Source organism: Oryx dammah, unplaced genomic scaffold (assembly GCF_014754425.2).
Source record: "Oryx dammah isolate SB20612 unplaced genomic scaffold, SCBI_Odam_1.1 HiC_scaffold_3, whole genome shotgun sequence".
Taxonomy (NCBI): Eukaryota; Metazoa; Chordata; class Mammalia; order Artiodactyla; family Bovidae; genus Oryx; species Oryx dammah.
In genome coordinates this window covers 41,740,119-41,754,847 of record NW_024070187.1, presented here as the reverse complement: position 1 = coordinate 41,754,847, position 14,729 = coordinate 41,740,119, and the positions used below count along the sequence as shown (strand labels likewise).

Genomic DNA, 14,729 nt, shown 5'->3' with positions numbered 1-14,729 from the left:
GCCTCTGCAATCTGAAATTGACATAGGCAGGTGGCTGCCAGGTCTGCACCACTTTGGGAAATGGATGTATTTCTCCCTTCCCGGCTCTCCGCTGAAGGGAGGGAGGGAGAATGCTGACAAGACAACAGCAGGGTGATTCTGAGCTCAGCATCCTATCTTGGTAGTATACCCAAGCTGCAAGATTTATAACCTCCTTGTTACAATGCATCAGCTTCAACACTTTCAGTAAAGTCTTCAATAACTTCGATGACATCTTGCTGAGGGGTTTTGTCATTAAAAGCCTAAAGCTGGTCATTAACAAACCTTCTCTGCAATCATCTACCGCTGTGCTAACTCAGGCATGGATCTCATTGGAAAGTTGGGCTGGCTCAGAAACTTTCCAGAAGGCTGCATTTTTTTCCCATGTGGGGTATATTTCTTTAAGAAAAGGAAATACAGTTCCCAATCATTTCATTTCATCATTTATTTCTCATTATCCATTGACTAACTCTTCTCTGAAAGACACAACCAAACTCTACAAATGTGTAGAAAGCTACTTCATGACAGAAACAGTGCTTGGGGCTGAAGATATAATTATAAAAAAGACACAGCTCCAACTCTCAAAGGGTGCAGAGATATTCCCCTCCCAAAATTAACTGTCATTTATGGAATCTTTCATAACATGCCAGACTCTGTATTTATTATAAGCATTATCGTGTTCATTTTTCACCATGCTTTAGAAGACAGATATTTTTATTATCCTCATTTAAAGATTAAGTGTTCTTTGTTTAAGAATTCCCCCAAAATCACTGAACATGAAGTGGAAGAACCAAGTTTCAAACCTGTATCTTGCCTGACTTTCAAGCCAGCTGATCTTCTCCAAACAACAGGATTGGGCCAGGAAGAAGGTGAAGACCATGACATTTCAACTGAGGAAAGACTGAGAGCAAAGCCACGGGGAGGCACAGGTTCAGTAGGTATAAGGAAGAGGTTGAACTCAACTGAAATCTGCTTTTAGGAGCGTTTACATCATGGGTCAAGTATCACCCATTGAGAATAACTTGCCTGGTTTCTCACACTTTCTCACCCCCTCAACATCCAGATTATTAAGGTATCCCTTCATATGTTCTTGGGCTTCCCTTGCGGCTCAGTTGGTAAAGAATCCTCCTGCAAGGCGGGAGACCTGGGCTCAACCCCTGGGTTAGGAAAATCCCCCGGAGAAGGCAAAGGCTACCCACTCCAGTATTCTGGCCTGGAGAATTCCATGGACTGTATAGTGCATGGGGTCGCAAAGAGTCGGACACAACCGGGCGACTTTCACTTTCATTTATGTGTGCTTATACCAGTGGTCATGTGTGGATGTGAGAGTCGGATGTGAAGAAGGCTGAGCGCCGAAGAATTGATGCGTTTGAACTGTGGTGTTAGAGAAGACTCTTGAGAGTCCCTTGGACTGCAAGGAGATCCAACCAGTCCATTCTGAGGGAGATCAGCCCTGGGATTTCTTTGGAAGGAATGATGCTGAAGCTGAAACTCCAGTACTTTGGCCACCTCATGCGAAGAGTTGACTCACTGGAAAAGACTCTGATGCTGGGAGGGATTGGGGGCAGGAGGAGAAGGGGACGACAGAGGATGAGATGGCTGGATGGCATCACTGACTCGATGGACGTGAGTCTGAGTGAACTCCGGGAGTTGGTGATGGACAGGGAGGCCTGGCGTGCTGCGATTCATGGGGTCGCAAAGAGTCGGACACGACTGAGTGACTGAACTGAACTGGACTGATATATAGACTTTATATACAAGAAATTAAAAGACGCTTGCTCCTTAGAAAAAAAGCTATGACAAACCTAGATAATGTATTAAAAAGCAAAGACATCACTTTGCCAATAAAGGTCTATATAGTCAAAGCTATGGTTTTTCCAGTAGTCATGTATGAATGTGATGTCCTCTGAGCCACCAGGGAAGGCCTATGAATGTGACAGTTGGACCATAAAGAAGGCTGAGTGCCACCAAAGAATTGATGCTTTCAAACTATGGTGTTGGAGACGGCTCTTGAGAGTCCATTGGACAGCAAGGAGATCAAACTAGTCAATCCTAAAGGAAATTATCCCTGAATATTCATTGGAAGGACTGGTGCTGAAGCTTAAGCTCTAATACTTTGGCCAACTGATGCGAAGAGCCAACTCATTGGAAAAGACCCTGATGCTGGGAAAGATTGAAGGCAGGAGGAGAAAGGTATAACAGAGGATGAGATGATTGGATGGCATCACTGACTCAATGGACATGAGTTTGAGCAAACTCTGGGAGATAGTGAAGGACGTGGAAGACTGGTGTGCTGCATGGGGTCACAAAGGGTCAGACACAACTGAGTAACTGAACAGTAACAATATATAGACTTAAACTTGCCTGCTGGCACCAGAGCAGCCAAGACTGCTGTAAATTTTATGAATATAATAGATTCAAATCATGTGATAAAAGCCTAATGCTTTGAAGATCACTGCTTCTTGAGTTTTTACAAAAATCCCTGTGACAGAACAATTCCAGCTACCCAGTTGTTTGATAGTTGTTTCTGCTGCCAATTATTTGATATTTCACTTAATGTGGCAACCTCTCCAAAGGAAGTAATGAATGGAGGGAGGTCCTGGCTGCTAGGTCCTCCATAGCTAGAGGGCCACTGCTACCAGCATTCATTAGGAAGTTTCCCAGAAAAAATGATGGAAAAATTGCAGACATGGCAGGGGACGTTCTGTCATAACTTAGAGACATGAAGGGGGATAGAAATTTTTTTTTAATGTCCTGAGATTCTGTTTTTTAATAATAAGGAAAATAACTTGGGTTAATAGATATATTCTGAAAAGTGCATATTTGGCAATGATAACAGTTATTACCATTGGTTGAGGGCTTACTATGTGCCAGGCAATTGCTTGGGGTGTTTAGCACAATAGCTTATTAAATGAAATTGTTACAACTCTGCCAGGAAAAGCATTACCCCATTTCTTAGATGAACAAACTGAGAGTTTGGGAGGTTGAATCACGTGCCCCTAGTTGAATAACTGGACCTGGAATACAAGCCCAGTTATATATCATTTCAAGTTTTTGTGTCTCCACTGTGTTGCTTTTCTCTTATCCATATCTACATTAATTAAAACAAAACCTGTTTAAAAGCATTTAAATAATGCAGTGATTAAAAAGGCATTCACTGATTTCTCCCTTTTTTTCCCTGAAATGACATTTTCCTCTTTTTTTTTTTTCTCCTTTTCTCATAAGGAAATAGAAACATTAGCTTTCTTTTTACAGCTCAATTAATTGCTGTGGGATTTTACCTGACTGAGATTAGTAAGGCCTTCAGGCAGACGCCATTGATCCAACTATAGCGTCATTATGTGCCTGTCCATATGCACGATGTGGGAGGGAAGGCTTTGTTCCTGAGAATCACAAAGCCATCATCCATCTGACTCCCTGGGTTCTGGTGGCCTCTCACCTGCCGTGCTTCCCACAGATACCTTCCTCGGCTTGTTATTGCTTTTAATCTCTCACAGGGTGGTTCTTCCCAGTAAAGTGCTCGCCAATCAAGATCATCGGCATTACCTTGGAGGAGTCTCAGGAAATTGATCAGTTACTTCAGCTCCCTTCCTCTGCTGAGAGGCAGGATATGCGGCATCTGAGCTTTGTCCAAGGTCATAGGACCTGCTGGCTCCTGCAGAGGCAGCATGCTGCTAAGTCACCTCAATTATGTCCGACTCTGTGCGCTCCCCGTCCCTGGGATTCTCCAAGCAAGAACACCGGAGTGGGTTGCCATTTCCTTCTCCAATGCATGAAAGTGAAAAGTGAAGGTGAAGTCGCTCAGTCGTATCCGACCCTCAGCGACCCCATAGACTAGCCTTCCAGGCTCCTCCGTCCATGGGATTCTCCAGGCAAGAGTACTGGAGTGGGGTGCCATTGCCTTCTCCGAGAGGCAGCATGAAACGCTTTCAAAGAATTTACGTAAGCCCAGGGCACCCCAACGTGAGGCAAAGTTTCTAGAAGTATGGTGGGACAAGCAAGTGCTCTGAGTCAGAAAGCCCTGGACTCAGGAATCCTATCAAACACCAAAATAGTGGTAGTAATAATAATACTATACACATTCTGCCTTGTTCCAGCAAATACTACTTAGTAACTTTGTGATCTCGAGCAAATGACTTAGCCTCTTTGAAACTCAGTTTTCTCATCTGTAAGATAGGAGCAATGACCTCATCTCACTGTCTTGAAAATAAAATAATGTGATGGCATCAATTAAGACTCTTTTTGTTCCAAGTGATAGAAATCCAATCAGAATCAGGTGAACCAGAAAGAGCACTTAATTATAAGTAAAAGTAATGTCTCTCAAAAACATGTTTGCAGCTGAGTCTGAGACAAAGTGGAATTAGAAGCACAACTATCCCCCTGATCTCTCCCTGGTTTCTTGTCTCCATTTCCCTGGGTGCACTGGTAGCTGTTCCCCACCCACCTTCTTACTACTCCTAAGCTTTACATGGAAAAGCATAGCCACCAATGGCCCACAAAGTTACATCACCTTGCCAATCCATGCTATGAGACAAGCAAACTGATTGGTCCAAATTCTAAATCCCAGGGAAGAATTGGGATTGATCCACCTCACGTCATGTGCCTACGTCTAGATCAATCAATTATCTGTTGACAAAGAGCAGTTGTTTATTCTGCTTACATAGCTATCCCTATGGTAAGTCTAAGAATAGGGGCAAGGTTGGTATTTCCTAGAAAGAAAAGGGACTAGTTATTAGAAAAGAGTTTCACTGCAGAAGAGAGAACTGGTGTTCACTACAACAGCATATGAAAAATAGCTATCACTATATCCAGTCCAGAATAGATACACTTAATATAGCGTTTTTGGTCAATGTGTAGATTTCTACACATTTTGAAAAACTATATTTTCAAAAAATACACTATTATTTGTTAATTACAAAGAATAGAAATCATAATGTGAAGAATCAGAGGAGAATGTCGATGCTGTGAATAATTAATGGTGTAAGTTCACACTTTTTACATTAATTCAACAGTACAATAGGAATTCAATAAGTTCAAAAGCAGGATTTTGTTCCTAACTTTATCTTCTCTCCTATCCCTCACAAACCCAAATCTTCTCATATTTTCTTCTCTTGCCTTCAGTTACTTTTCTACCTTTAAGTTATCTTAGTTTGAGGATCCACTGGTGAATTTTTAGTGTTACAGATCTAAGGCACTGTACAAAGTACTAAAAATGACTTCAGAGAACAAAGAAATGTCCTTATATGTTAGCACTAAACAGAGCACCAAGATGGGAATGAAGAAAGACAATTTCTACTTTTTCTCTTTTTTCGCTAAAATACACAGAACAGTTTTGAACAAGTCCTTTGTGGTCCCTAGGGCATCCATAAATCTGATGATCATAACTAGCCTACTTGTCTCTTGAGGTGAAGTTGGGAACATTGGTGTATTAACTATGAGCAGGGTCATTTATAACCCACTCCAGTATTCTTGCCTGGGAAATTCCATGAACAGAAGAGTTTGGCGCGCTATAGTCCATGGGGCCGCAAAAAGTCGGACATGACTTAATGATTAAATAGCAGCAGCAGGGTCATTTACAGGGAGAAATGGGGAAGAATCTCAGAAAACTAGAGATTTTCTTTTCTTATCAGAAGGTGAATTCCCACACAGAAGATGAATCTTTTCTGTGTGTAACACAAAAGAATGATTTTGCTGTGTAAAATTGTAGAAATCCAATTGCCCTCTGTCAATAAACCCCAGGGCTGGGTGAGGAATTGAGTCAATATATTTGAGGTTTTCGAAAGAAACCACTTTGTGTCACTTTCCAGAATTCCTTCTCACTGATTCCAGTATATTACTGATTTAGTTTGGAAAGAATAATTCCAGGACCTCTCAAACAGAATGAGGAGAAATAACTGCCTATCATGGTTTTAAAAAAAAAAGGAAATTGAAAGTCTCATTTTCATTGAATTTTGTTGCTATGATATGATTTCTTTATAGGGAGGAGAAATTAAATTTATGAAGCAACAGTGTTCCAAGTGGTAGCTAAAAGGGAGAAATTAACTGAGGCAGAAATATGTGTTACCAGCTAAAGATTATTCCTTCACATTTGTTTTCAAATATGAAAAGAATTCCTTTGGGTAAAAGGAGTTACCAGAATAACAATATTATCTTGAAATAAAATTCACAGATTCTATATGGCAAGAATGTCTGCTGTTTGGTTACCCTTTAGATGAAACATGCATTGATTGAAGACACATACCACTTGAAAGTTTATTACACAGATGCTTGATTTTGGTCCTTTAAGAATTCTGCCAATTCATTTCTTGATAGTTAGGATATTAAAATATGCAAATAAGCATGCTCTAGTTGGTCAGTGCTGATCTATGTGTAAGAACTAATGCTCTCTCCCAACAGCCACCACTCCTTCGATTCATCTCACCTTCACCCAGGAGTCACAAAATGCTGAAGACTGTCGCTTTTTACTTGATTAAATTTCAGCAGGTTGAAGCTAGGCCAAAATTTTCACCTTCCTCTTTCCTAAATACTTTTTTCTCCCCTCTCTGTTAATTACATAGCTTTACACTGATTTACATGAATTTCAGCTTTCAAAATCATTGGTCTTTGCTGAATGCAAATAGACACATGGGAAAACCATATCAAGTTTGCACAATTGATCTTTCATCATTTCAAATGGTACCTTTGAACAGTTCCTGAAATGTCTGTCTGAAATAGTCCCAGCGCTGAGTGTCATCAAAAGATGTGGGGTCACCCTGGGGAAACCCATTCTCAGTGATGTAAATTACAGGGTTATTATACGTATCCTGGAATGAGAAAGCAGAAGTTTTATTCCAAACAGATGTACAAAAAAAAAAATCTCATAAAATCAGGTGCATTACCCTCTATCTTCTCTAAGGTACAACCCCAAAACTAGTTTTCATCAAATTGCACTGACCCTATTAACTTAATTTTCCGCGTACTGACCTTTTATAACTAACAATGGAAAAGAAAAACTGTGCAAATATCCATGAAGACAGTCAAATGACTCTTGTTATAATGAGAAGACAGAAATATCTTTCTTCCATCAGCATCTGCTGATTGTCATTGCTCCTTAACCCCTTGGTCCCCCTCTCCCCAGTAGCTATATTCTCTATTTCCCCGATAGCTGCTGCTGCCGCCAAGTCGCTTCAGTCGTGTCCGACTCTGTGCGACCCCATAGACGGCAGCCCATCAGGCTCCCCGACCCTGGGATTCTCCAGGCCAAGAATACCGGAGTGGGTTGCCATTTCCTTCTCCAATGTATGAAAATGAAAAGTGAAAGTGAAGTCGCTCAGTCGTGCCCGACTCTTAGCGACCCCTTGGACTGCAGCCCACCAGGCTCCCCCGTCCCTGGGATTCTCCAGGCAAGAACACTGGAGTGGATTACCATTTCCTTTTCCAATGCATGAAAGTGAAAAGTGAAGTTGCTCAGTCGTGTCCGACTCCTAGCAACCCCATGGACCACAACCCACCAGGCTCTTCCATCCATGGGATTTTCCAGGAAAGAGTACTGGAGTGGGGTGCCATCGCCTTCTCCCCCCCCCCCCTGCCTGATAGCCGGAATCGTAAAAAACTGATAACTTAAAATTTTCATTTCAGCTACCTAGACGCCGTTCAGTGTAAGAGAGACCCAGAAAGGATTCAGCTATTTCAAATCCCTATTATGCCTTTTGGAGAAGGCCCTGGCAACCCACTCCAGTACTCTTGCCTGGAAAATCCCATGGACGGAGGAGCCTGGTGAGCTCCAGTCCATGGGGTCGCTAAGAGTCTGGCACGACTGAGCGACTTCACTTTCACTTTTCGCTTTCATGCATTGGAGAAGGAAATGGCAACCCACTCGTTTTCTTGCCTGGAGAATCCCAGGGATGGGGGAGCCTGGTGGGCTGCCGTCTATGGGGTCGCACAGAGTTGGACACGACTGAAGCGACTTAGCAGCAGCAGCAGCACCATTATGCCTTTTAGTAACTCAATTGTGACCCCAGCCTGAAAAATATGTCCAAGGTACTACTGTAGCTACAACTGAATTGAATAGCAAATCCTAAGTCTAATCATGGCTTTGAAGCCCTTTATCCCTGATGGCTCAGACCGTAAAGAATCTGCCTGTAATTCAGGAGACCCAGGTTTGATCCCTGGGTCAGGAAGAATCCCTGGAGAAGGGAATGGCAACCCCACTCCAGTATTCTTGCCTGGAGAATTCTATGGACAGAGAAGCCCATCAGGCTACATACAGTCCATGGGGTCACAGAGTTGGCAACTGAGCAACTAACACTATTATCAGCTAATTATCCTTCATTGACTTAAATGCTAACCACCTCTTCCCAGGCCAACAAATGCATATGCTATTGCCTAAAGCATTCATTGTTCAAGTCTTTATACACATAGACATGGGCCCATCCTCCCATCTTTCCACGTCTGGGTACACATATAGTACTTTTACCTTAATGTATTTCAGTAGCTTACGTATTCCCCATGGCACCACACAGACCCAATTCAAACTTATCCAAGATGGGTCTGGAAAAACTTCAACCTCCACATCCTGGAGTAAACCCAGTTCTCCTTTCTTGTTCTCCTGGTTCTTGACTAAGCGAGTTGTATAATACTGAACAGCAAAGAAATCAGCAGTGCCTTTGATCATCCTCTTCTCTTCTTCTGTAAATTCTGGAAGCCGTGATGATGAGTAGCCCTGCTTTTTACTCATGAGGGCAACCCGAGACTTGACAACTTCAGGATAATCGCCATCAATAAATATGGGTTTAGCAAAGAAGTCCAACTGAAATGCCATGGCTCTTTTAACTGCTTCCTGGTCAGGCACTGAGTAGGGTTCTGCTGGTTCTGCCCAGCCAGCAAAAATTGATAGAGATACCATGCCCTTCTGCTCTTTTCGGAATAAGGAATCATAGCTGTGCCAGGATCTGGCATGAGCTTTAATCAAATTATGAGCTGCCTGATAAGCCTTAGTTCCAACATGAGGCACACCAGGAGGAAATACACCAAACTCATATGCCATCACAGCAAAAATATTAGGCTCATTTATGGTGATCCACTGCTTGACTCGATCCCCAAACGTACTGAAGCAAAAACAGGCATATTTGTCAAAGGATTCGATGATGGCCTCTGACAGCCAACCTCCTTGGTCTTCCAAGGCCTGAGGCAAATCAAAGTGGTAGAGGGTCACGATGGGTGTGACCCCATTTGCTAACAAATCGTCAATGATCTTATTATAATAGTCGATTCCTAGGAGAAAAATAAAAGAAAGTATGAGAAGAAAAGTCATCTTCATTATGCTGACAATAAATAAGGATTGGGAGAGGATTGGGAATAACAATTTCCTAAAAAACTTTAATCCAAAATAATGTTCATAACTTCCTACCTATAATCAATTAAAGGTTGGAAGAAAACATGAAGTCCAAGGAAGACTGGCTGATCAGAGACAAGAGAATGTGATGGGGTGACACAATTATGGAAGCTGTTACATTCCAAAAGGGATTCATTTGGACAGGTTGCTATCACGTAACTTTGTGCCAATGGGACAATTACTGAAATTATTTTATTTTTTGGGTGGGGGGATAAATTTGGAGTTTGGGATTAACATATACATACTACTCTATATAAAACAGATAACCAGAAAGGACCTACTGTAGAGTCTAAGAAACAATAGTCTCTAAGGAAAAAGATTCTGAAAAAGAATATATATATTCTTATATATATATATATACACATATATATAACACATATATATATTCTTATATACATATTAACACATATATGTATGTGTAACTGAACCACTTTGCCATACATCTGAAACTAACATTGCATTGTAAATCAACTATACTTAAATTAAAATTTTTAATTTATATATTCATATTTTAAAAAGAAATTATTCTTTGCTCATTTGCATGTTTGACTTTTCACTCAATTCCACTAGCATTGTTGTTATTGTTGTTGTTCACTCTCTCGGTCATGTCCATCTCTTTGCCACCACATGGACTGCAGCACACCAGGCTTCCATGTCCTTCACCATCTCCTGGAACTTGCTCAAACTCTTGTCCATCAAGTCTGTGATGCCATCCAACCATCTCATCCTCTGTCATACCCTTCTCCTTCTGCCTTCAATCTTTCCCAGCATCAGCATCTATTCCAGTGAGTCAGCTCTTTGCATCAGGTAGCCAAAGTATTGGGGCTTCAGCTTCAGCCTCACTCCTTAAAATGAATATTCAGGATTGATTTCCTTTAGGATTCTTGGTTTGATCTCCTTGCAGTACAAGGGACTCTCAAGAGTCTTTTCCAACACCACTGTTTGAAAGCATCAGTTTTACAGTGGTGCTCAACCTTCTTTATGGTCCAACTCTCACATCCATACATGACTACTGGAAAAGCCATAGCTTTGACTAGATGAGCTTTAATTGGCAAAGTGATGTCTCTGCTTTTTAATACACTGTCTAGGTTGGTCATAGCTTTTCTTCCAAGGAGCAAGCGTCTTTTAATTTCATGACTGCAGTCACCATCTGCAGTTATTTTGGAGACCAAAAAAATAAAGTCTGTCACTGTTTTCTTGTTTCCCCATCTGTTTGCCATGAAGCGATAGGACCAGATGCTGTGATCTTCATTTTTTGAATGTTGAGTTTTAAGGTAGCTTTCTCCTTTTCTTTTCACCTTCATCAAGAGGCTCTTTAGTTCCTCTTAGCTTTCTGCCATAAGAGCAGTGTCATCTGCATATCTAAGGTTATTGATACTTCTCCCAACAATCTTGATTCTGGCTTGTGCTTCACCTCGCCCAGCATTTCACATGATGTACTCTGCATTAAAGTTAAATAAGCAGGGTTACAATAAAGACCCTTGACGTACTCCTTTCCCAATTTTGAAACAGTCCATTGTTTCATGTCCTGTTCTAACTGTTGTTTCTTGATCTGCATACGGGTTTCTCAGGAAACAGATAAGGTGGTCTGGCATTCCCATCACTTGAAGAATTTTTCACAGTTTGTTGTGATCCACACAGTCAAAGGCTTTAGCATAGTCAATGAAGCAAAAGTAGATGTTTTTCTGGAACTCTCTTGCTTTTTCAATGATCCAACAGATGATGGCAATTTGATCTATGGTTCCTCTACCTTTTCTAAATCCAGCTTGAACATCTGGAAGTTCTCAGTTCACATACTGTTGAAGCCTAGCTTGGAAAATTTTGAGCATTACTTTGCTACCACGTGAAATGAGTGCAATTGCGTGACAGTTTGAGCATTCTTTGGCACTGCCTTTCTTTGGGATTGGAAAACTGACCTTTTCCAGTTCTGTGGCCACTGCTGTGTTTTCCAAATTTGCTGGCATATTGAATGCAGCACTTTCACAGCATCATCTTTTAGGATTTGAAATAGCTCAGCTGGAATTCCATCACCTCCACTAGCTTTGTTGGTAGTGATGCTTCCTAAGGCCTACTTGACTGTACTCCAAGACGTCTGGCTCTAGGTGAGTGATCACACCGTCATGTGATCGTATGACCCATCATTATCTGGGTCATTAAAGTCTTTTTTATATAGTTCTTCTGTGTATTCTTGCCACCTCTTCTTAATATCTTCTGCTTCGGTTAGGTCATGAGCCTTGTCTAATTTACCTCTGGATTCCCCAAATCCTGCGACAATAGCAGAAACCTAGTAGAGACTCAATAAATAGCTCTTGAGTGAATGAATAGATTTCAACAATATTCAACATAAAGTAAAGAAGATGAATGCAATGACTGCCTTGGTGCTTCTCCAGACAGGTCAGTCTTACAAGTCTAAGAAAAGAGACTCACTGAGCATGGACAAGGGCTCAGCATCAGTCTCAGGGTGTGAAGTACAAAGACAGAAAGCCAGGGCCTTGACACATTAAAGAACTTTCCACTGGAGAGTTTGCTGTAAATTTCTGACATAATCCATTGGAATACCTGGACTTCCCTGTTGGCTCAGATGGTAAGGAATCTGGCTGCAATGCAGGACACCCAGGTTCGATCCTTGGGTTGGGAAGATCCCCTGGAGAAGAGAATGGCAACTCACTCCAGTATTCTTGCCTGGAGAATTCCATGAACAGAGGAGACTGGTGGGCTACAGTCCATGGGGTCACAAAGAGTCAGACATCATTGAGTGACTAAGCACAGCGCAGCACATGATCATATGTTTAAGAGTATGGAGGGAAAAAGAGGAGATATATGTATACGTATAGCTGATTTACTTTCCTGTACAGTAGAAACTAAGAAAACATTGCAAAGCAACTATTTCCTGATGGCTGTGCCTGCAGTGCTGGAGATCCAGGTTCAATGACTGGGTTGCGAAGATCCCCTGGAGGAGGCTACTTACTCCCATATACTTGCCAGGAGAATACCAGTGGACAGAGGAGCCTGTTGGGCTACAGTCCATGGGGTCACAAAGAGTCACACATGACTGAGCAACTAATGTTTTCACACTTACACTCCAGTAAACACTTAAAACAATTAAAAAAATTTTTTTAATTAAAAAAAAAGAGTTTGGGAAGAAACTAAGCAAAGAGGAGAGAAGCATTCCTGTTTTAAGAGATGATTTCCTGAATAATAATTGTAAATTCATATGCAGAACTTGTGTTGCATTCAAAGTTTGCATAGAAGCAGGGTCCCTTTATCTCTTCTTAAAGTTATTATCTTCCAATTTTAAATAATAATTGAGATTTTTGTGTACATTTCATTTATTCAATCATTAATTTGTTCATTCCTCAAATATGTCTTTAGAGAGACACTACTATATGCTTGATTACAAACATTATAAACACTCTTCTTGTACTAAGAAAACTTTAATTGTAGTAGTAACCAGGCATGTTTAGTTGCTCAATAGTGCCCGACCCTTTACGACTCTTTGGACTGTAGCCTGCCGAGGCTCCTCTCTCCATGGATTTCCCAGTCAAGAATACTGGAGTGGGTTGCCATTTGCTTCTCCAGGGATCTTCCCAACCCAAGGATAAAACCTGCATCTCCTGTGCCTCCTGCATTGCAGGCAGATTCTTTACTCACTGAGCTATCGGGGAAGCCCCTTAAATGTTAGTAGGGACTACAAATAAATTCATAAATAATTATCATACAGTATTATTATTAAAGGTAAGTCCCCATCCCAAACTGAGGGCATGTGAAAATCTACTCTGAAAGCAGAGTAGCAGCATGGTTTCAAAAGTGAACTATGGTGACAGGCTACCTAAGTTTTTTCCCAAAAGCTTCACCTACTAGTTCAGTGACCTCAGGAGAGTTACTTTTTCTCTCTGAGTTATCTTTTCTTGTCTGTAAAATGTAGGCAATAATAGAAACCTATTTCAATAATTGTTCTGAGAGTTTAATGAGTTGATAAACTGAACATGCTTAGAACAGTTCTTGGCACAGATAACTATGATTCTAATAATGATTATTATTGTTATTGTTGTCCTGAGTGACATCTAAACTGATCCTTAAAAGATGGATACAAATGACCCACATAAGGCAAGGACGAGAGATCCAGGAAGAGGAAGAAGGGAAACAAATGTGCAAAAGGCCAAAAGAAGAATGGAAATCAGCAAAGACCTCCCAAATGTGCACAGTCTGCTTATTCCAAGTTTGCAACAAGGAGCCAGCCATTATCACTAGCATTTGGCAGATACTCAAAGGCTATCAGGAAGGCAGGAAAGTTTCACAATAAAAACAATGAGGGAAGGATCCAGGTACCTTTTGATTGAAAGCTGTTGGCACAGGGAGGCTGGAGGTGGGCTAATGGAACTAGGGCATCTTGGGTAATTGGGTTGGGGAGCAAATTTGCCTTTTTCTGATTGGTCCTAAGTCCAAAGAGGACAGAGGAACAAAAACAAAGAAGGGGCACTTGTTGACCATAGTCTGACTTTTCTGGGTCAACTGATACAGAAATTGTGGTTTGGCTGCCTGGACTTTTTATGAGGGTCAGAGTTTTCCCATCATATATGGCATGGCCATTATTTGTAAATTCATTCTCTTAGAACAATATGGCTCTTTCTGGTAACTGAAAGCTCACAATAATGAGAATGTATAGCTCAGCAGAAGGGGAATAAGAATAGTGAGAGGTAAGCAGCATAAGGAGAAGCCAGATTATGCAAGGTCATGGGTTATCTGTCTGTCTGTAAGAATGGGTAATTTTTAACAGCAGCTCACTTATTTTGCAAGCATGAACATCATATGGGTCATGCATAGCAACGCCATACTTGAAAGCCCCTTTTGCATACCATTACTCACTGGGTGGACATAATAAGTTACACCACCCAGAAGATGTCCAAGTTGTAATCCACAGATCGTGTGAATATGTTACTTTACTTCTTATGTTATTTCAAAGGGACTTTGCAGATATCATTCTGATTAAGGATCCTGAGTTGAGAAGATGTTTCTAGATTGCTCAGGTGGACCCACTCTACCACGTGAGTCCTTAGAAGTGAAAGAGGATGGCAGAAGAGTGGGTCAAAAAGATGCAACAATAGAAAAAAGAGGCACAAGAGGTGGCAGCATGAGAGGGATTCAGCCAACTATTGCTGGTGTTGAAGATGGAAGAAGGGAGCCAGCAGCTGAGGAAGGCAGGTGGCCTACAGAGGCTGAAAACAGCCCTCAGCTCAGTCATCCAAGAAAAGGAGACTCCAGTCCTACAACCCCAAGAAACTGAATTCTGCTAACAACCTGAATGAACCGAGAAAGAGTCTCCCTTAGATCTTTGTAA

The 14,729-nt window shown here is 41.4% G+C and overlaps 1 protein-coding gene across 1 annotated transcript in view; it reads right to left on the bottom strand.

Moving 5' to 3' along the window:
• Positions 1-14,729, bottom strand: part of LOC120861983 (cytosolic beta-glucosidase) — a 134,061-nt gene that overhangs the window by 56,611 nt on the left and 62,721 nt on the right. The window contains exons 3-4 of the mRNA XM_040237933.1: positions 8,474-9,270; positions 6,698-6,821 (exon numbers count right to left, since the gene is read on the bottom strand). Coding sequence (XP_040093867.1) covers positions 6,698-6,821; positions 8,474-9,270 — 921 coding nt within the window. The remainder of the gene's footprint in view (positions 1-6,697; positions 6,822-8,473; positions 9,271-14,729) is intronic.